We start from the raw sequence: 21,997 nt of genomic DNA, 5'->3' as shown, positions 1-21,997 counted from the left end.
AAATTAATTCCCTCAAACGTAATAATTAATCCGAATAACTCTCTTGCGACACCCAATAGGTACTCAAAGCTGATGGGTGATGAGCCAGACCTGGACCCGGACATCAATAAGGACTTTTTTGAGAACAACGTTTTGCAGCTGGACCCATCTCTGCTGACGGAGAATGGCATGAAGTGCTTTGAGAGGTTCTTCAAGGCTGTCAACTGCAGGGAGGGCAAGCTGGTGGCGAAGCGCAGGGCCTACATGATGGATGACCTGGAACTAATAGGCTTGGACTATCTCTGGAGGGTGAGGAGAGTAGTTGGAGCCAGCGCACACAAACAGATTTTCTGTTTTTATTTCTTTTGAAGGCTCATCCACTTTGATTTAGGAGATGAGATTTTAATACCTTGGAGTCTTTTTAGTCACCTTGAGCACCACTTAAATCCCCGAGATCAGACTTTGAAAGCCTCTGTTTTTTAAGCTTTGATATTTTGGCAATAACTCTCTGCAGACTTGTGCATGTACATAAACAAAGGAGGAATTGCCCATCGTGTGCGTAGGTGTTAGTAGCACTCTGCATGTAGTTCTCAGACGTGCGTCCGCAACTTAAGAGTAATAAGGTTTAATAATAATAACATTTGTATGTTTTAAACTCATTATAAATACTCATATACACCTTTTGCAATGAGTATTGTGGTCCATGTGCAATTAGACCTAGTAAATTTATTTTACATAGTTCCTTGTCCCCTCTTTTTCTTTTGGTTGATGATGAGACTACTTCATCTTTTGCATATTTTGCAGAGATGTGACAATGAAAGACTCATTTTTTACCGTTTTTCTCTTTTAGGTTGTTATTCAAGGAAGTGACGACATAGCTAGCCGAGCCATAGACCTGCTGAAAGAGATTTACACCAACCTAGGACCAAAACTACAAGTCAATCAGGTACTGGGGACTGATTCAACTCCCTAAGATTAAAAGTTTAATCTGCTTCTGTTGTATGTGTTTGTCAAATTATCAGGGACAAGTCTTCACCAGTTTCCTCTTCCCCTTTTTAGGTTGAAATTCATGAAGATTTCATCCAGTCGTGTTTTGACCGCCTGAAGGCGTCCTATGACACCCTTTGTGTGTTGGACGGGGACAAAGACAGTATCAATTGTGCCCGTCAGGAGGCCATCCGTATGGTGCGAGTTCTCACTGTGCTCAAAGAGTACATCAATGAGTGTGACAGTGACTACCACGAGGAGAGGACTATATTGCCCATGTCCAGGTACACTCGCAGTGATAGCCTGCTTCACTGTAAATTTACTTCTGCGCTTGAAAATCCGTGAAATCTACCCACATCCAAATTTGGTAACTTCATTCCGTTTCTCTTGCAGAGCTTTCCGTGGGAAGCATATCACGCTGATCGTACGTTTCCCCAACCAGGGGCGTCAGGTCGACGATTTAGACATCTGGTCACACACCAATGACACAATTGGCTCGGTTCGGCGCGGCATCCTGAACAGGATAAAGGCGAACGCCGCACACACCAAGATCGAGCTCTTTATCGGCGGGGAGGTGGTCGATCCAGCCGACGACAGGAAGCTGATTGGTCAGCTCAATTTGAAGGACAAAACGGTGAGAGTGTGCTCGTCTTCTCCTGTTTTTTTTGACGCACCTGTTCTAAAAATACGTGCGTCTTTGAACTTACAGACACGGCGCTTAGTCTTCCATCCATCACATCCGCATTAAGTCACTCTCACTTTTTATTTATTTATTTTTTTGGTTTTGTACAGCTCATCACGGCCAAGCTGACCCAGGTGAGTGCCAACATGCCCTCGAGCCCAGACAGCTCATCAGACTCGTCCACCGGCTCTCCTGGTAACCACGGCAACCACTACAGTGATGGGCCAAACCCCGAGGTGGAGAGCTGTCTTCCTGGTGTGGTGAGTTACCAACACAGATTCTGAACGAAGGACCGTTTTCCTTTTACTTCTGCGGCATGTGCATGATATTTAAAATCCACTTTAAGCTTCTTATATAGCATAGGGGAGGACACATTATTGCTACCTGTGAGCCGTGTATTTTATTTATCATCATTTTGTGCTCTCTACGAATACTGTAACACGGTCTCTCTTATTTTCCAGATCATGTCGCTGCATCTGCGGTACATCTCCTTCCTGTGGCAGGTGGCCGACCTGGGCTGCAACCTCAACATGCCTCTGCTTAGAGACGGAGCTCGAGTTCTCATGAAACTCATGCCTCCAGGTAGACACGCGTGCTACATAACATTATCGACCCGCTGTGCTCAATTGAAAGCATGCTTGCACATTAACACGTACAGAGAGAGTGTTATCTCACCGGCCGTTTTTTTGTTCCGTTTCTGCGTCTTTAGATAACACTACAGTGGAGAATCTGAGAGCTGTGTGTCTGGATCACGCCAAGCTCGGCGAAAACAGCCTGAGTCCTTCACTGGATTCGCGCTTCTTCGGCCCCTCACCCTCACAAGTGCTCTACCTCATTGAGGCAAGTCGCAGTGTGGCCTTGCATTACAATTCCTGATACTTTTTGTTCCCGCAAATCTTATAATCTCGGACAGACGAGCTTGTGGTGAAGTAGTTTGCTATTGGGGCATGAACAGTAGTCTAAAAACATGGTTACAGTGAATAATATAAAGCAGTAACATGTATTAGTTCCAGTTTTTACATTATGTTTACTCACTTGCCAAAACCAATGTATTCTAATATAACAGTCCTGCACTAGATGTCTTTCTAGGACAATGTTCAGTTTATGTTGAAACAGCATCAGAAAGGTGGTATTTCAAGTGTATGATCATTTTTGAGGATGTTTTTAAACTGGATAGAATTTATCACAAAAGTGATTCTGATTTTTAATGTACTCGCTAAAATGGTGTTGCCAAAATAATAGAAACATGTGTTATCACAACACGATACTATTCAATAGCACTGCAGCCTCCAAAACTCTGTTAATCTCTGTTATTTTAAACAAATGCTGAATGTCACAACTTCCATGAAGCAAAGATTACATCCAGGATGTTTCTGTTGCGATGCATTTGTTTTCACTAGTGAGTGTATACCGTGTTATCTGTTGTAGCTCATGCCTGTTGATTTACATCCATGTCATTCTTGTCTACATTGCAGGTTGTGTATGCTTTGCTGATGCCAGCCAGTGCCACTCTGGGCGAGGACGCCAGCGACTTCCAGTACAACTTCTTGAAGAGCGGCGGTCTTCCCTTGGTGTTGAGCATGCTCACCAGGAACAACTTCCTGCCGTCGGCGGACATGGAGACTCGACGTGGGGCTTACCTCAACGCACTGAAGATTGCCAAGCTCCTGCTGACTGCAGTAGGCTTCGGGCACGTGAAGGCTGTAGCAGAGGCCTGCCAGCCCAACGCGGAGGGAAATATTCCCGTCTCTCCGGTTAGGCCGCACACATGACCCGCACAGAGAAAAGAACCTGTATTTCTAGTTCCTCAGTGATTGCCGGTCGTTCGCTTGACATGTCTGCCTCTTTCTCCACACCCCCGTCTCCTGTCTACAGATAAATCAGGCCACTCATGACCAGGCTCTGGTTCTGCAGAGTGCCCTGCAAAACATCCCCAACCCTGCCTCAGAATGCATGCTGCGAAATGTAGCGATTCGCCTGGCCCAGCAGATTTCTGATGAGGTAACAGAAGGGAAATGATTTGCAGAGGCTTGAAAGATTAGAATATCACAAGCTTGTGCTTGCGATGAATTTTTATGAATAGTTTTACATGCGCCGTGCGTTGCAGCTGTACTGAGAGGTAGCCTGTAAGGAAGATGTTTTAAGCCCACATCGGACAAGCACATGAAAGTCTTGTTTGTCAAGTTGTGCTGTCTGAAATAATTGATTTTATGGGAACTGTTTTTTCATCAGAATTTCTTCCAGGCATCAAAGTACATCCCAGACATCTGTGTGATCCGAGCTGTGCAGAAAATAGTCTGGGCCTCAGGCTGTGGTACAGTTCAGCTCGTCTTCAGTTCTAATGAAGAAATCAGCAAAATATACGAGAAGGTAAAATGTTAACTGTTAACCGTACTCGAGCAGGACATTCTTAAGAGACCAAGACATTGTGAGCACCTTTAATATATATATATATATCTTCCTCTTTCTAGACGAATGCCGCCAAGGAGCCGGATGGAGAAGATGAGCAGGTGTGCTGCGAGGCCCTGGAAGTGATGACGTTGTGTTTCGCCCTCATGCCCACGGCTCTGGACACACTCAGTAAAGAGAAAGCCTGGCAGACCTTCATCATAGACTTGCTGCTTCACTGCCACAGCAAGTAAGTTACACCAGCATGTGTTCCAAGCATGAATGTACTGACTGAGACGGAGACTTGATGCTAATGTTGACACACGTGACGTTGACAGGTCTGTGCGTCAGATGGCACAAGAGCAGTTTTTCCTGATGGCGACTCGGTGCTGTATGGGCCATCGACCCCTCCTCTTCTTCATCACCCTCCTCTTCACTGTGCTGGGGGTGAGTGGCTTTAAGTGTCTTCAAGTGTATCGGACACTTTTAACGCATCGCCACGTAAACCTTTAACTGCTTTCCCCGAATCGTAATTTCAATTTGTCCGTGTCTTTGTTCAGAGTACGGCCAAAGAGCGAGCCAAGCATGCTGGGGACTACTTCACTTTGCTCCGACATCTGCTCAACTACGCCTACAACAGCAACATCAACCTGCCAAACGCTGAGGTGCTGCTCAACAATGAGATCGACTGGCTGAAACGGATACGGGTAAAAAAATAAAGAAATATCTGACAAATAAAGTTGTATTTTAGCTCCAGAAAAGTCAGTTTGTTCATAAGTGTGTCTTCATTTACCAGGATGAGGTTAAGAGGACAGGGGAGACAGGTGTGGAGGAGACGATCCTGGAGGGCCATCTTGGGGTCACCAAAGAGCTTCTAGCTTTCCAGACACCAGAGAAGAAATATTACATCGGCTGTGAGAAGGGAGGAGCGAACCTCATTAAGGTACAGAATGAAACTGTTCATGTAAAGATTGTAAAAAAACTATCTATTTTATGTTTTTACCTCTTTGCTCATAACATTACTTATATCTCACATCTTCTTCTCATCCAGGAGCTGATTGATGACTTCATCTTCCCAGCGTCTAACGTTTACCTGCAGTACATGAAGAGCGGCGAGTTCCCCACGGAGCAGGCCATCCCAGTGTGCAGCACGCCTGCTTCCATCAACGCTGGCTTTGAGCTCCTGGTGGCGCTGGCTGTCGGCTGTGTCCGTAACCTGAAACAAATAGTCGACACTCTGACTGACATGTACTATCTAGGTAGGGAGACAATGCTGTGGGCCATTCTATAGACGAATCCCATCACGTGTGCATTACAGCGTGCATGATGGCGTTTTTGCTTCCCTCTCCTTCCAGGTTGTGAAACACTGACGGAGTGGGAGTACTTGCCTCCAGTGGGCCCACGCCCCAACAAGGGCTTCGTAGGTTTAAAGAACGCCGGGGCCACCTGTTATATGAACTCTGTGATTCAGCAGCTGTACATGATCCCTCCCATACGCAACGGCATCCTGGCCATCGAGGGCACCGGCACAGATGTGGATGACGACATGTCTGGGGATGAGAAGCAGGAGAATGAGGTACTGTGAGAGTTTGTGCTACGACAAAAGATTTTGCCCCGTGAAGATTTTCATCCTTGCTCAGCATCCAGTGACTGACAAAAATACCCAACTCTAAGCTTTTAGGCCATGTAGGCTGAGCTTGGAGCTGAGGGCAGCGTAGTTACAGGACTCCATTCAGTCTTCTTTTCCTAGCAGCAGCAGCAGGTAAAACTCATTGTCTTGTCTCCACAGAGTAATGTAGATCCTCGGGATGAGGTGTTCAGCTACCATCACCAGTTTGATGATAAACCCTCTAGTAAGTCGGAGGACAGGAAGGAGTACAACATTGGTGTGTTGCGCCACCTACAGGTCATTTTTGGCCACCTGGCTGCTTCCAGGCTGCAGTACTACGTCCCCAGGGGATTCTGGAAACAGTTCAGGTATTTCACGAGACGATTCACTATTTGTATTTTTTCCTGTTTAGCATTTGCGGATGTCTAAAATTCTTCTCTTTTTTGTAGGTTATGGGGTGAACCAGTTAACTTGAGGGAACAGCACGATGCTCTGGAGTTCTTCAACTCTTTGGTGGACAGTTTGGATGAGGCTCTGAAGGCTCTGGGCCACCCTGCCATGCTCAGCAAGGTGCTGGGAGGGTCCTTTGCTGACCAGAAGATCTGTCAGGGATGCCCCCATAGGTGATTGCGGTTATTTCCCCTGTACTTGCTCAGTATAAATAACTTTTTAGACCTTTACTTGGGTTGTTTTTACCTAATAACTGTTGTGTGTTTTTAGGTACGAGTGTGAGGAGTCGTTCACAACGCTCAATGTAGACATTAGAAATCACCAGAACCTGTTGGACTCCATGGAGCAGTATGTTAAAGGAGATCTGCTGGAAGGAGCCAATGCCTACCACTGTGAGAAGTGTAACAAGAAGGTGAGAACGTAGCGGCCTTCTGTTTCAAGACAGAGTGTTATATTTATGTTAGGAGGAGGCATTAAAACTCTCTTTTCTCTCTTTAACGTCCAGGACATTTATTTATTTATCATAAATCTTTGTTTTTCTTGCCAGGTGGATACAGTGAAGCGTCTGCTGATCAAGAAGCTGCCGCCTGTCCTGGCCATCCAGCTGAAGCGCTTTGACTACGACTGGGAGAGGGAGTGTGCCATCAAGTTCAACGACTACTTTGAGTTCCCCAGGGAGCTGGACATGGAGCCGTACACGGTAGCAGGTGTGGCCAAGCTGGAGGGCGACGACGTCAACCCAGAGAACCAGGTGATCCAACAGAACGAGCCCTCCGAGCCCACACCGCCCGGCAGCTCCAAGTATCGTCTGGTGGGAGTGCTGGTCCACTCGGGCCAGGCCAGCGGCGGACACTACTATTCCTACATTATCCAGAGGAACGGGGGCGACGGCGAGAAGAATCGGTGGTATAAGTTCGACGACGGCGACGTGACCGAGTGCAAGATGGACGATGAGGAGGAGATGAAGAACCAGTGCTTTGGAGGGGAGTACATGGGCGAGGTGTTTGATCATATGATGAAAAGGATGTCGTACCGGAGGCAGAAGCGCTGGTGGAACGCCTACATCCTGTTCTACGAGCGCATGGACTCACTGGACAAGGACAGCGAGCTTGTCAAATACATCTCGGAGCTGACCCTGTCCTCCACCAAGCCGCATCAGGTCAAGATGCCTGGTGTCATCGAGTGCAGCGTCCGCAAGCAGAACGTCCAGTTCATGCACAACCGAATGCAATACAGCCTGGAATATTTCCAGTTCATTAAGAAACTTCTGACCTGTAACAGTGTCTATTTAAACCCTCCTCCAGGTATGCATTGTTTTTGTCGCACGCAGCCAAATGCAAACTTGTTTTGTTTTACTGCTTATCAAGATAAAATAGTAGCTAGCCAAAATTTTAGAGCCAACATCTAAAGAGTTTAAACACGTCTTTAAAAGCTAGTTGCCACTTCAGACCTTTTTATTTATCCAGGTAAGTCATGCCACTCCCTCACTTTTAATTAATTCCTCATCGTATCTACACTGTGGATTTAAAAACTTCTCTCTTAAAGATACAGCAGCTGCCACAATGACTAAAACATCTAATAATTTAAAAGTGGTTCAAATACGCAGCATCACTGTGGTGGTGGTAAAAACAAAAAACCTGACGTGCACTAATTTAGCACGGTCTGCCGAGAACTGCACCGCCTCTTTATTTGGCAGTAAAAAGCACCGATGCATTATTAATTGAGCCAGAACGTCATAATGTTTCACAGTGAAGTCCACGTGTGAGCGAACTCATCACTGCAAAGAACTTAATCGGCTCTGAATGCCTCAAAAGATTTATTTTTTTTAAATATATTAAGAGTTTGAAACCGTTCACCTTCTGCCACAACACCTAGACCCAGTCATGCTCCTTTTTAATGTATGATTGTGTGTTATTGATCGGAGCCCTCTCATTGATTTTCATCTTTCCCCTAAGCGTGAACACAGCTGTCTCACATTTTGAGCTGATGGCTTCCCATCTGCTATTTCACCTCACTCACTCACGCTGCAAGTGGATTTAACAAGAATACAATTTCCTGCCATTCTTACCTGACTATCTTCAATCAGAGGATGTTTGTCTCTTGCGGTGATTATTTTATAGTGCAGCAGAACCAGAACAAAGGACAACGTGCAAACCTGCAAAGTGTGTTTAAATGTGTTGTTTTATACAATATACTCCACATCAAGCCGATGGTTAGGCGTTTGCAGGTGCTGGGCTGTCAGTAAGTGGTCTTTGCAGTGCGTCCTGCACCGTTGTCCCTGGTCGGACCCCTGTCGGCGGGTTTCCACCTGCTCGAGCATCTTGATTTGGCGGTGGAGCGAGTCGGTCGGAGAGATCACTCTGTTTGGCTGTTAAGTTTAGTAACCACTGTGAAATAAGAAAAAAACTAAAGTAAACAATAATTAGATGCTCAAATACTTTACTACATCATCATCATCTAGAATGAATAAACTGTAGATACTGGTCAGGATGATCCAGTTTGAGGCTTTCTGTAGCGCCTCAACGCTAATAGTTGTCAACAGAAAGACAGATACAGGCTGCTGCCACCTGCTGGTTTGAAGAGTCATTTCCTTTTACACAGGTGAAGAGTAGAGTGTACATCCCAGCTTGTCTTTTTTTTTTTTGCTCCAGGTACAAGCGATGTGAGGCAGCATCACAGTGATTGATGTCAGTTTTGTGTGTCGGCACTTTAAAGTACCGTATATACCCGAATATAAGACGACCCCCCCCCCATTTTTCAGCCTATTTTTAGGACAAAAACCTCGTCTTATATTCGGGTATATACGGTAATGTGTGTGTGTCTTGGTCCGATGAAATGAGGATATGTGGTTGGTAGCGATTCAGCTGACTAGATTTCATTTTTTCCTTTGTCTAGATTATATTTATGTCACTTCATAGTGTGTATCTGGAAGAAAGTCATTGTGGTTTGGTATTTTTTTTCCCCCTCTCTTTTTATCAGGACAAGACCATCTTCTGCCAGAGGCAGAGGAGATTGCTATGATAAGTGCTCAGCTGGCTGCTAGGTTCCTCTTCAACACAGGTTTTCACACCAAGAAAGTAGTACGGGGTCCTGCCAGCGACTGGTAAGCTCTGTCTGCCCGTTTTTTTTGTGTGTGTTTTTTTTGTTTCCCCCTGTTGTCTGTAAACACTCTCCTCATCTTTCCCCGTAGGTATGACGCCCTCTGCATCCTGCTGAGACACAGTAAGAATGTACGCTATTGGTTTGCACACAACGTTCTGTTTGCTTACCCAAACCGGTTCTCCGAGTACCTGCTCGAGTGCCCGAGCGCTGAGGTCCGCGGCGCGTTCGCCAAGCTCATCGTCTTCATCGCTCACTTCTCCCTGCAAGACGGCCCCTGTCCCTCCCCCACCGCCTCGCCTGGACCCTCGACTCAGGTCGGTGCCAGTTATTACGTCCTAGAAGATACTTTAGGAAGCTTCTAGCACGTGTTATCACTGGAGTTTCTCTGTGTGCTGTAGATTGATAAATGGTTTGACTGTTTGTGTCTCAGGGCTGTGATAACCTCAGTCTAAGTGACCACCTTTTGAGAGCTGTACTCAACCTGCTCAGAAGAGAGGTTTCTGAACACGGCCGTCACCTGCAGCAGTACTTCAACCTCTTTGTCATGTACGCCAATCTGGGTAAGGAGCGCACAGACATCACCAACCTGTCATGTTCATCTGTTCCTCAGTTAATTATTCAAGGGTTTAGCAAAAACATAATTAACTTTCCCTTTCTCCCCTTCGCTGTTTCTACCACTCCCAGGCCTGGCAGAAAAGACCCAGCTGCTGAAGCTGAATGTTCCTGCCACTTTCATGTTGGTCGCTCTGGACGAGGGTCCCGGCCCTCCGATCAAGTACCAGTACGCTGAGCTGGGCAAGCTCTACACTGTGGTCTCGCAGCTGGTTCGCTGCTGTGACGTCTCCTCGCGCATGCAGTCCTCCATTAATGGTGAGTTTAATACCTGACCTCAGCCGTAGTGGTGGTGAGAGGCTCGAGCCCAGTGAAGATTTTCATCCTTGCTCAGGATCTAGTGACTGACAAACCAGCCGCTCTGAGCCTGTGCTGTGTAGCCGCTGCTTGGAGCTGAGGGCTCTCAGAAATTAAACGTTGTATGTTCCTCTTTCATAATAGTTGCTCTAACCTTCTTCTCTTCTCCGTCTACTCTACAGGTAACCCTCCCCTACCTAACCCCTATGGGGATACCAACCTGACGGCTCCAGTGATGCCTGTGCAGCAGCTGGTTGCGGAGATCCTGTTCGTGAGGACCAGCTACGTGAAGAAGATCATCGAGGACTGCAGCAACTCGGAGGAGACGGTGAAGCTGCTCCGCTTCAGCTGCTGGGAGAACCCTCAGTTCTCCTCCACTGTGCTCAGTGAACTGCTCTGGCAGGTAAACGCCCGACGCCACGTCAAACCAACATCCGGAAATCTGTTGGAAATCTGTCTGCTGGCATTCAGATCGTAAACGTGTTTGTCTGCAGGTGGCGTACTCCTACACCTATGAGCTGAGGCCTTACCTGGACTTGCTGCTACAGATCCTGCTCATTGAGGACTCCTGGCAAACACACAGGTCAGACTCATTGCTCAGTGTGTAAATTAATGCTTTAAGCTGTAAATATGATCCTAGTTTAAATTTCTCGTTGTTGTTCTTGTGTGTGTAGGATCCACAACGTGCTGAAAGGCATTCCTGACGACAGAGATGGGCTTTTTGACACCATCCAACGCTCCAAGAACCACTACCAGAAACGGGCCTATCAGTGCATCAAGTGCATGGTGGCTCTATTTAGCAACTGCTCTGTGGCTTACCAGATCCTACAGGTACGCTTCCTCGTGCTTGGATTGACGCCCATCAGCCATAACATTACGACCAATGAAATAACACAGATAATCTCCTGTGATTTGGTGGGATATATTGGACAGGAAGTGGACATTTTGTCCTGAAAGTTGATGTTAGAAGCAGGAAAAATTGACAAGTTGGAATAACGACGTCTCCAAAACTGCCCGGCCCGGTCCGATGAATCACTTTTTCTTTTCCTACTCACGGATAAACGTCTGTGTGTGTTGCTAAACCAAGGAACATATGGTACTGGGATCTCTTTGGCGCAACAGTATTCAAAGTATAAAAGTAAATGCCAAAAGACGGTTCACTTCCCCGGTTAATGGTTTTAATGTTGTGGCTGATCGATGTCTATCCAAACTGTTAAATTAAACCGTATGAGATTAAAACTGTAATTGCAGCGGCGACACGTTGATGCTAATCGGTGGGGGGTGGCGTCCACCGTCTTCTTCTTCTTTGCACAAACAGAGTAACGGCGACCTGAAGCGAAAGTGGACGTGGGCGGTGGAGTGGTTAGGGGACGAGCTGGAGAGGAGACCATACACGGGCAACCCCCAGTACACCTACAACAACTGGTCCCCTCCCGTCCAGAGCAACGAGACGTCCAACGGATACTTCCTGGAGCGCTCTCACAGTGCACGTATGACTCTTGCCAAGGCCTGCGAACTCTGTCCCGAGGAGGTAATGGCAACCGACGCCGCACCCTTCACACCCACTGCTTTCACATTATCTTACAGCCGTAGGGAATGAACAAAAAAAAAAATATATAAAAACAAATAATGAATGAATAAATAAAACCCAGCAGTATGAGTGAGGCTGAACCTGATGTGTTAACAGCCCACTGAATGTCAGCAGTTAATTGGGCGTGTATGTGTAATAGATTGTGTAAACATTTTTTTAAATTGGTGTCGTGTAATGTTCTGAGTTTCATGTTTTATAGCTGATTTAAAAAAAAAAAGAAAAATATGCTGAGTATGTTTAGTTTTTCATGGCTGCAGTTCACAAATACACACGAATATCATTTAATTGTTCTCACTTAAAATGAGTTACTTGTATTTTTCTATGATGAAAAGGCCAGTCCAATGACACACTTCTTCTGTAATATTCCATACACAGCTCAAGTGTACTCAGGGAAGCCCAGGGAAGGTCAGTATTCCAGGCACCACGACATAAAGGAAGGAAATTAAGTCTTAATCAATGAAGAACCAGTGTCTAGGTCTCCAAACACATTTAACTTTAGCTTAGTTAGAAAACCAGAGACTAGAAACACTGACATATTGAGTTGTATTTAATGTGTATGATTTAAAAAATAAAAAATAAAGTTGAGGACAGCCAGAATGCATCATATTGAATTAATTAGCCCCTGTTAGCAGTTTTTATGTGTAGTGTTTAATTATTTTATCTGAAAGATGCTGTTTCAGTAAGACCGATTGTGACCGTAGATTTAAAACAAAACTAAAACATATTGTTGATTATTATAGTGAAAGGAAACGTAGAGCAGCCACCGCTGAGACGTGAGATTGTACGCTCGCTTGCCAAAACATTAGATACACCTGTGAAAGCAAACGTGCACTAAATCATCCCCCTTCATTAAGGTTATAACGTTAAGTTTAAATCGTGTAAGAAAGGAGGTAACTGAGCTGTGTGATCATTTTGGAGGATGCGCATTGTGGTGGTGTTTGACTAAAACCACAAACCACATTCTCCAAAATGAAAACCAAGTTGAATCAACAGCTCTCTCGGTTATTTTAAACCAATTTTTGAACACTATAACCGTCAAGAAGCTACGACTTAGTGCATATTAGAATGCGTTCGCTAGTGTACCTAATAAACTGGCCGGTGAGCATAGTGTAACTGGCGTAATTAGCCGCGTTCAGCAGCTGCACACAGTGAACAGGCCTTTGTTTTCTCTCCTGTCCTGTTGCCCAGTCTCACTGATTAGCCAAAACATGGACACAGCCAGTCTCCCATCTCAGTCTAGAGCTCTTTATGCGCTACTGTTAGCCTCCTAGCCTCAGCTGTACTTTAATATTAAGTCGTATTTACAGTATTTTAACTGATTAAACTATCAAAACCAGTTTATGGCCTCTATCTTTAGTTAGAGGCATTTATTAGCATCACATTCCTGGCAGCTTCTCTTAATTAATTAAATCGTGTTTTAATTTATTTGCTCATGAACCCGACCATGTCCCAGAGATATATGGCAAATATAATGTTATTAATATTTAAAAAAAATAAATAAAAAGAGGCACAGTGAAAGTAGCTCCACAGTAGAGCCTCTGTTAGTTTCCAGAGCGTGCAGAGAGGGAAGCTCTCAGGTGTAGCGTCCGCCCACTCACATGATCTAATCTCATTTAAACCTCATTTACTCGACCAGAGCAGTAGAAAAACGTTTTGACTTTCCCACGCAGCCTGCTCACGCTGAATTTCCACAAAGCTTGACATTAACAATACCCAGGGCTTTGTTCAAATAAAGAAATTAATACATAATATAATATAAGCAGCTCCTTCTTTGTATTTGTGTATTGCTTGTAGATGAAGCTTGACTTGCGATAACGTTCCTCTTGTCATATTTCTAGGAGCCGGATGAACAGGAAGCACCTGACGATCAAGACTCCTCCCCACCTGAGGACACGTCCCTGTACCCACACTCTCCTGGAACGACTCAGTTTCAGCAGGTAGAGTCCGGTTCAAGCTACGACGCCGTGTTTGAGAGGAACCTTTGATTAAAACATGAATTTATTGTTGCTTGTGTCTGTAAATCTAGAGAACACAAACCTCTCTCTCTCTCTACCCTCCCTGAACAGAACAACCACCCCCATGGGCAGCCGTACACCGGGCCCGCCGCCCAGCACATGAACAACCCCCAGCGCCCCGGCCCCGCCTCTGCCCCGACCCCGGCCCCGACCCAGACCCCGACCCCCACCCCAGGCCCCGGCCCGACTCCCGGCCCGGGCCCGCGAGCACAAGAGAACTGGGACGGCACCGAGGAGGTCGCCCCCGCCCCCACCTCAACCTCCACCTCCACCTCCACCCCAGCAGCGCCCGCCCCGCCTAAGGAGTAACCTCCCTTCCCCTGCCCTCTGCTGTGCCTCGAGGCCTCCGTCGTCCCGCTCTCCTTCCTCTCGTCCTTTCGGTCAACAGAGCTCCTCGCCGGGCCCCCCCCCCCCACTCTCTCTCTCTTTCTCTCTGTCTCTCTCTATATCTCTGGCCCCCATTCAGGGCAGGGCAGGGCAGGGCAGAGCCGGGCCTCACCATCCCCTCTCCAGGCCACTCCTCTCTCTCTACCCCCGCCCGTCCCCTACGTCAACCTGCGGGATGCGCTCTCCCCTGGCCTGGAGCTGCCTGGACAGGAGCCTGCTGGCGGCTGCAGAGGCGAGGGAGCGGAGTTCTAACAAGGAAAAATAAATTTACCCAGAGCTGACGATGCAGATGCGCTTGTCTTCATGACGAAAAGGTGTACATATTATGTTAATGTTTTTGACTGTTCAGATCCCCCGGTAGCATAACTCTGTATGGTTTGCTGTTGGGAGATGTTGCAGATATTATGGAAAACAAAAATGGATATTATAAATAAGAAAAGAAAACCCCCCGCCCCCCCCCTTCCACCCCCTTCCAAAACAAAAAAAAAAACAAAACAAAAAAAGAAAAAACTGTAAGAAGACGACAACTCCTCTTTGCTTTATCACCATTTCTCAGCAGTACAGTTTGTTCCACCATCGGATGGTTTCTGGTCATTTCTGGTCATTCAAGTGTAGAAGGACGCATTGTTATTATCATAATTATTATTATTATTATTATTCTTAAAGCTCCTTGGCGACCTTATGACCCACGCCAGGCCAACTCACGAGCCGTGGTTGGTTTTAGTTTGAGACGTTGAATGGTTGGGTGGACTTTAACGGTGTTCGGTTGACGTGAAAAAGCAGTGATGCAACATTGTTCTGAAACTCATTGCCTTTCTTTCTTTCTCTCTTTTATTTTTTTTTTTCCTCCACCTTTCTTCTTACATTTGTTTGTTCTGGTTAAATAATTCAATCCTTTTTGAAGCTCTAGTTAATATGCTGTAACATTTAGCATGGCTTCTCACCAGAATAGTGTAGCCCCCCCCCCTGCCCCCCCCGTCCCCCCAAGGGAAGACTTGTGATCATAACAAACCTAAAGCTGTTCTTAATCCACATCTCCGGGATGAGGAGAGAGGGGTGGTGTTACCCTTAGGTTTTTTTTTTTTTGTTTGTTTTTCTACTCATCTACCCTTCTTCTTCTACGAGGGCGATATTTTGAACCAATGTATGAATAAGTGGCTTTTCAATTGCACATTATAATCCTTCACATTTGGCAGTCGGATTCGGTGGGTTAGACCAGCTTAGCTTTTCATCTTATAGGAATTCTGAAAAACTGAACACATATGCAACAGAATTGCTGCACCGGGCTACCACACCCCCCCCTCCCTCCCTCCCCGCCCGCCCGCCCGCGTGTAATAGACTGTGTGGTTTCGCTTCTGTCTCTTCAAATAGAGCCTAGTCGTAGACGGACGCCGTCGCCCGATCGGCTTCCTTTCTGCCGTGGAGCCGGGTCAGGTCAGAGGGGGGGGTTTGTTATTTTCTGATTTAGTTTTATTTGTTTTTTTTGGGTGTTTGGCTGCGGGTCGGGATGAAGCGACATTTCCCCCCCCCCGACTCCCCCATCCATCCCCGAGCTGCAGCGAGACCCTAACCCCCCCCCTTCTCCCCACCTCCCCCCCACACACACACACAAGTCCTGTCCCGCTCCACGGAGAGTAGGTCCCACAGCAGGGTTTTTACCGTAAGAATAGAGTCTGGTTAGTCAACGTTGCAACTTGAGCTAACTTGCAATTCTGTAGGAGTAAAAGGTAAAACATCAGTAAATACTGTATTTAATTGGTAACTTGAATGCGTGTATTTTATTTTATTTTTTTTTTGATTTTCTTTTCCTTTTCATTTTTTTTTTTTTTGTCTAAAAACATACCAAATACTCCTGCAAATGAAAATATTCTGCCCACCGTATTATATTTAAATATGTTGCTCTTATTTTATAGAATTTATTTTGTTGTATTTCACTAAAAAAAAAAAAATAGAATTTGATTTAAGAGGAACATTTTTGTCCTTGTGTTATTTTTAAAGAAGATAATGACTGTACAGAGTTCTGCGCCCTGTTTTTTGCCGACTTTTGTTTTGGCCATGGTGTGACGTTGAATTCTGGAGCTACAGTCGCGATGTGGACTTTCACTTTGTGAGGTTTTTTGTGCACAGAAATATAACAAAAAAAAAAGGAAAAAAAAAAAAAGCATTGCGCCCTTAGCAAATAAAGAACATGGAATCTTGTGTGTGTCTCGTTTTTAATTCGGATAACGGTCGTGAGAGTCACACAAACTTCCCGCTAGGCTTTCAAAAAACCAATGTCCAGCTGGGATAGGCTCCAGCCCCCCCCCTCACAACGACCCCTCACAGGACAAGCGGTTACTGAAAATGAATGAACGCATGAATCTTGCATTTGCTCAGATTGCTTCGTCGCTTCTTCTCGGAGCTACACGTTTCAGCAGCTGGACTGATCTTGGTCTGATCTCCTCCACGGCCGACATCTCGTTATTTCTGTGCACCTGCATTCAGCACACCTGGTTTCAATGTCGTCACATGTGTAGCAGCAAAAAAAAAAATAAAATAAACTGGACTTGTAGAGTTTCTTGAAGATGCTTTGCTGCTCATCCAGGTCGGCTACCTACAGCCTGATGACCATGTCAAGTATGTACGACGACGCCTTTAAGCCCTATTTTAATTGAAGGAACTTAAAACTTAAAGTAAAGAAATTATGTCCTAATTTTCAACCTTTATCTGATCTGATTATTGCAGGAGGCACATTTTAAAACTTCTGCTTGGAAAGAAATCAGGTTCATCAGTTTAAGCTTTGGAAAATTAGGACTTCAATTCTTGAAGCTTTAAGCTCCTTCAACAAAAGCATTTGAAATGATCAAAATTATAGACTTTTGTCCTCTCTGGTTGAAGCTGACCCGCACTGTTTGACTATAAAGTCTGAAATATAACTTCTTTTCAACTAATTACTGCATATTGGACGCTTCTTTTGGGATATCATGGTGAGTAGACCACATTTACGTGACATGAAAACATTTGAAAATGGGTCAGATTTGACCCAGAGGACAACAGGAAGGTAAAGTTCTGAACTAAAGGAGCTACTTGAATGAGAAACAAACCATCTTAGAGAAAGTCTACAAGTCCAGTTGCCTTTGTTTAAGCTTTTTTTTTTTTTTTGGAAATAAGAAATTTAACAGACGTCAAATGTGGTTTTCCTGCTTTGATTGGCCACAAACATTTGATGTGAAAAAAGGTCAGTGAAGTTACAGAGCTGTTAGTGTGGTTCAGTAATTATACACTGAACATATCTGGGCTGTAGTCGCTGTCAAAGAGAGGAAAGAAGTCCCTACAAGTTTTCTTATTCAAGTGGCTTCTTCACTTCTAAGCGACTGGTGGAAAATTAAGATTTTAATTTGGACCGTCCAGGCGTGGTGCCAACTTTAAACAACTTATCTGTAATTAGAGGAAGTGGTTCAATTGTAGATGCCCTTTCAGCTTTTTTCTGTAAGACCTGACCTGGATGATTAAAAATGTGTAGACATATCTTGCTTAACTATGACTCCTTCTAGCGTTCAGAAGTAGTTACTGCAGCACAAAATTAAAACTTAATTTGACCTTTTGAAATCCCAGTGATGCAAAACTGTTACTATCCAACTATTAAGGACGTTACTTGCTCTACTTTGGTTAATGTTTTCATGATCTGTGTTTAGCAAGTATTTTAAGTGCTGGGTGTACTTCTGTTGATAAATCATTAACTCCCTTATGTTTAGCAGCTGGCGCAACTGATTTTTATTAGCAGTTGCTTCCTTTACACCTTTTCATTTCACATAAACCTCATTCGTTCATTGATTCTGTCCTTTATGGGAGGAGGTTTAAACTTCCAAGTAAAACAGTGTCCTAGTTTTCTAGACCTCCAAACTATATCTTCATTGAAGATAGGTTTCATCTGTAGCCTCATGTCAGGTCTTCTAAACTCAAACCTGATCCTTCTACTACTCATCTCCCGTGTGTCTGGACCCAGAAATGAAGCAAACCAGCAGACCGATTCTTTTGGAACACATTTTATTATCAAGAAAGTCGGGTTTAGTTCTCCTTCTCCTGGACGGTCTTTGTTCCACGCAGTCTGCCTGTACGACGGGCAGCGATAAGACCGACCTTGCGACCAGCAGGTGCATCCCTCCTGATTGTTGAGGGCTTGCCAATATGCTGATGGTTACCACCACCGAAGGGATGCTCAACGGGCTGCAGAGAAAGAAAAATATATATTTAAGTACGAGAAATCACATGTTCGTTTTCCTCCTCTGACTAATGTACATGAACTCTAACTTGCTGAACCCACGCTCAATTGAACCAGATGTTAAGTGACGAGCAGTTCCAACCAGCTGCAAACCAATTACGGCAGCTAAACTAAAAAGTCATTAAAGCTTTGTCACCTAAACTCCCTGGAGAACAGAAAGTAACGTCTCTCTCCTCAAGTTTTAAAAGTATCAGGACATGTTTTTCCTCATTGTGTACTGATTGCTACCTCAGGCCTACGTGGTCTAACGTAATTCGTTGACCCCAAAGAGGAGTGTCATCATGTTCACTTACGTTCATAGCCACACCACGGACACGTGGCCAGCAGTTCCTCTTGGCCTTGTACTTGTGGTAGGCACGACCGGCCTTCAGGATGGGCTTGTCAATACGACCACCACCAGCGACCACACCTGTAACACGCAGGCACAGACGGTCAGTCACTGTCGGCGCTCAGAGAGCACAGAGTTCCTCCGAGGATGCGGAAAGGCTCTTACCAACAACGGCTCTGTTGGCCGAGGCGATGACTTTCTTGGAGCCTGAGGGCAGCTTGACTCTGGACTTCTTGGTCTCGGGGTTGTGGGAGATGACTGTGGCGTAGTTTCCTGAAGCGCGGGCCAGCTTGCCTCTGTCGCCGGGCTTCTCCTCCAGGCAGCAGATGATGGTTCCCTCAGGCATGGTGCCGACGGGCAGGACATTACCGATGTTCAGCTGAGCTGTGGGATAAAAGAGGAGAAGACATGAGCCTTCATCTCAGAACATGGTCCCAATTACAGGAACAACAGTTTAGAGAATCTGATTTATTAGATTTTATTATCACTGCACTAGATGTCACGTCTCTATGTACGACGTCAAATCTAAAACTGGTTCCAGCGTAAAGGAGCATGTCAAACGTAAACGTCAGATAGCACAGACTATAAAAACCCAACAGAGATGCTGAATGAGGCCGGATCAGATCAAAACACTTAAAACTTCTAATCCTGGTCTGACTCCAGGATGAAACATTAGCTCGTCTTCAGTGTTTTAAGGTTGCTCTTATTAAAAGCTTGACGTCTAAACGTTATCTATGTTTCACAGGCCAAGACTTTCTTCTTTGTTCAAACACACACCTCATTACTGAAGTTGTGCTACCAGTTTAAAGTTAAAGGACACTTTTGGTCACTTTAATACATTGTAAAATAGTCCTAATAACGCTCCTAAGAGGTAGTGTTAAACATTACAGCAAAAAAATATCCAACAGGACAGAAATCTTTGACTTTTTGTGGCCATAACCGATTTTAAAAGGCAGACAAAACCAGAAATATTACAAATTCTACGTCTAAAACAAGTTTTTAATTCATCTGATCCATGTTTTGCTGAATATTACTCCCAGTACCAGTCACAAATCTCTCTTGCGAAGTGTACAAAACACTAAGGATTTCTGTTACGATGAAATCGTCTTCACCATTTAAGACTCATTCAGCTCTAGTACATGTTATAGTGCGATGTCTCTGACCAGTGTTTAGTGTCAACATGATAAGCAGCATCCCTGTTTTTAAATGAATGGCGGCTCAGACAGCTTCTGTAAAATATTAGGGGCTGAAGGAAACAACTCATGAAACTGGAGCTTGATCAAAACACATCTACTTCGTGACGTGAGGATACACTCTGCGGCGTCTCACCTTTCTTGCCGCAGTAGATGAACTGTCCGGTGTGGATGCCCTCAGCAGCGATGAAGAGCTCGGTCCTCTTCTTGAACCGGTATGGGTCACGGAAGGCCACCTTGGCCAGGGGCGCACCACGGCCGGGGTCATGGATGATATCCTGAGAGAGAAAGAAGGACGACGACAACAACAACGTCAACACATTTATACACCAACAAACAAACATTTAGGATCAGCCGGGAGTTAATCTTTACCTTCACAATCCCCTTGATGTAACCATGGCGTTCAGCGAAGTCAATGTGACGGAGTTTAGCAGCACCTTTCCTGTGCTTGACGTGGGCTTTGAACACGGAGCCCGCACCTTTTCTCTGTCCCCTGATCACACGTCCCATCGTGTACTGGAAACAGACAAGACTCAGCATTAGGACCATGATTAAACGTGGACATCCCAGCAGTGTGCAATTCATTTAATTGGAATCAAAATGTTAAATTATAAACACTACTGTCTCTAAAAGGTAAGAACTCATGAGACTTTTATTGACAAACTTTCCAGTCTTCTGCAAACATTTAAAAGCTTTCAAACAAGCTGCTACTAACTAGCTTGACATGTGAATGCTAGTTTAGAGGCCTACGACTAATATTAGGTTTATTTATAGCATATTTTCACTAAGTTTAAACTTAAACTGACAGATAATGAGTGCACAAAACAGCTGTGACACTGAAAAAGCAACTTTTACTTCACATGTTCCCTACAAGAGCTCAATAGCCGTTAGCTAGCATTAGCCTAGCAAGCTAGCTACCGTAACTCTGGCTGTTATTATAATATATACCCTGCGGACTACCCGGATGTCAGAGTTAAAACTTTCTAATTGTTTAACAGATATGTGCAAAATAAAATTGTCGCTACATCATCTGAACGGCTTGTTTAAAACCACACAGCCGCTCTGTGTGTAGCGGATGCCGGCCTCTTAGCCTTTAACACACCGCTGTCACTACGCCATGTCACCCAGCAGCGACACACAACAACACTAAACATCTTTAAAAAAACAAAGTCTGCCGTTAAAATACTCATTGGGTCTTATTCTTATACGTCTCTTATACACATAGAAATGTTAGTTTAGCGCGGATGACTCAATAAAATCATGATTTAGAGCAGATTTTAGGACGGGAACCAGAAAGTAGCTGCCCTACCTAAACTCCGTTGACGGAAAGAGGAAGTGTAAGGGAGAAGCGGAGGTTTTCTTCCGGAGAAATCGCCGCGGGGGCTGATGGGAAATGGAGGCACTTCTTATGCGGCTGAAGCTTCTTCTTCTTCTTTTAACTATATTAAAAGCTTCACATACATTAAACTGAATAAAAATTAAAACTAAAACAAAACTAAAATATTTATATACTATTTGTAAATGTATAATGCCATGTTAGGGGCAGATTTCCTCTTTAAATAGGACTACAAAACCGATAAGCTACTTGTGAAAGTATTCAATTTTAATTTCCAACATTATTAAAACATATAATAACTTGAAATTATGGGGGAAAAAAATTAAATTTCTAAATATTATTACTTATGGTATCATGCTAGGTGTCTTAATTTACATTTTTTGTTGTTTTGTTGTGAACTACACCAACTACTGCAATAATAGGGTGCAATAATAATATGCAGTCTGTATTTTTCTCTCTAAGAATGTGCAATAAACAAACCATGTGCAATCACAATATTTATGCAATAACAAACCATGTATGTATTTGACTTCAGCAGGAAACCACATCTGACTGCACCGGTGAACATCCAGGGCTTGGACATCGAGGTCGTGGAGGATTACAAGTACCTGGGTGTTCACCTCAACAATAAACTGGACTGGACACGCAGCACAAACGCCCTGTACAAGAAGGGCCAAAGTCGTCTCCACCTGCTTAGACGACTGAGGTCCTTTGGAGTGTGCAGGGCACTGCTCAGGACTTTTTACGACTCTGTGGTGGCTTCTGCCATCCTATATGCAG

At 44.7% G+C, this 21,997-nt stretch overlaps 2 protein-coding genes across 9 annotated transcripts in view; one reads left to right on the top strand and one right to left on the bottom strand.

Annotated features, from left to right (window-relative positions):
* Window positions 1-16,298, top strand: part of usp9 (ubiquitin specific peptidase 9) — a 34,147-nt gene extending 17,849 nt beyond the window's left edge. For 2 of the 8 annotated variants that reach the window (XM_084544306.1, XM_084544302.1), the window contains 31 exons: window positions 60-288; window positions 830-925; window positions 1,039-1,250; window positions 1,360-1,600; window positions 1,759-1,908; window positions 2,110-2,230; window positions 2,358-2,488; window positions 3,124-3,402; window positions 3,524-3,649; window positions 3,893-4,018; window positions 4,120-4,286; window positions 4,375-4,483; window positions 4,597-4,743; window positions 4,833-4,979; window positions 5,088-5,295; window positions 5,392-5,612; window positions 5,826-6,013; window positions 6,095-6,268; window positions 6,366-6,507; window positions 6,643-7,399; window positions 9,075-9,198; window positions 9,286-9,511; window positions 9,628-9,757; window positions 9,882-10,067; window positions 10,289-10,509; window positions 10,601-10,689; window positions 10,781-10,937; window positions 11,425-11,637; window positions 12,073-12,102; window positions 13,536-13,634; window positions 13,764-16,298. In XM_084544306.1, coding sequence (XP_084400432.1) covers window positions 60-288; window positions 830-925; window positions 1,039-1,250; window positions 1,360-1,600; window positions 1,759-1,908; window positions 2,110-2,230; window positions 2,358-2,488; window positions 3,124-3,402; window positions 3,524-3,649; window positions 3,893-4,018; window positions 4,120-4,286; window positions 4,375-4,483; window positions 4,597-4,743; window positions 4,833-4,979; window positions 5,088-5,295; window positions 5,392-5,612; window positions 5,826-6,013; window positions 6,095-6,268; window positions 6,366-6,507; window positions 6,643-7,399; window positions 9,075-9,198; window positions 9,286-9,511; window positions 9,628-9,757; window positions 9,882-10,067; window positions 10,289-10,509; window positions 10,601-10,689; window positions 10,781-10,937; window positions 11,425-11,637; window positions 12,073-12,102; window positions 13,536-13,634; window positions 13,764-14,021 — 5,704 coding nt within the window. In that variant the 3' untranslated portion in view covers window positions 14,022-16,298. Of the gene's footprint in view, window positions 1-59; window positions 289-829; window positions 926-1,038; window positions 1,251-1,359; window positions 1,601-1,758; window positions 1,909-2,109; window positions 2,231-2,357; window positions 2,489-3,123; window positions 3,403-3,523; window positions 3,650-3,880; window positions 4,019-4,119; window positions 4,287-4,374; window positions 4,484-4,596; window positions 4,744-4,832; window positions 4,980-5,087; window positions 5,296-5,391; window positions 5,613-5,825; window positions 6,014-6,094; window positions 6,269-6,365; window positions 6,508-6,642; window positions 7,400-9,074; window positions 9,199-9,285; window positions 9,512-9,627; window positions 9,758-9,881; window positions 10,068-10,288; window positions 10,510-10,600; window positions 10,690-10,780; window positions 10,938-11,424; window positions 11,638-12,072; window positions 12,103-13,535; window positions 13,635-13,763 lie in introns of all 8 variants that reach the window. The other 6 variants (XM_084544304.1, XM_084544301.1, XM_084544308.1 and 3 more) reach the window with 3 other exon arrangements.
* A 1,810-nt stretch (window positions 16,299-18,108) lies between these two features.
* rpl8 (ribosomal protein L8) lies at window positions 18,109-21,214 on the bottom strand. Its single transcript, XM_084544584.1, has 6 exons — window positions 21,191-21,214; window positions 20,254-20,397; window positions 20,018-20,159; window positions 18,854-19,072; window positions 18,654-18,769; window positions 18,109-18,305 (listed from the first exon to the last, which is right to left on the bottom strand). The coding sequence occupies exons 2-6, from the start codon at window positions 20,389-20,391 to the stop codon at window positions 18,147-18,149; spliced, it is 774 nt and encodes a 257-aa protein (XP_084400710.1). The 5' UTR covers window positions 20,392-20,397; window positions 21,191-21,214; the 3' UTR covers window positions 18,109-18,146.
* Window positions 21,215-21,997: the final 783 nt, after the last annotated feature.

The sequence above is a fragment of the Chelon labrosus genome (assembly GCF_963514085.1).
Source record: "Chelon labrosus genome assembly, chromosome: 5".
Taxonomy (NCBI): domain Eukaryota; kingdom Metazoa; phylum Chordata; class Actinopteri; order Mugiliformes; family Mugilidae; genus Chelon; species Chelon labrosus.
The sequence above is the reverse complement of the archived record's forward strand: the minus strand, read 5'-3'. Positions and strand labels throughout refer to the sequence as shown.

Excerpts from the sequence above, each read along its gene's own strand:
- rpl8 (XM_084544584.1), bottom strand. The coding sequence starts at position 20,391 with ATGGGACGTGTGATCAGGGGACAGAGAAAAGGTGCGGGCTCCGTGTTC. Across the intron at positions 20,160-20,253 it reads ACATCAAGGGGATTGTGAAG|GATATCATCCATGACCCCGG; the intron begins GTAAAGATTAAC and ends TTTCTCTCTCAG. Across the intron at positions 18,770-18,853 it reads GGCCAACAGAGCCGTTGTTG|GTGTGGTCGCTGGTGGTGGT; the intron begins GTAAGAGCCTTT and ends TGCGTGTTACAG.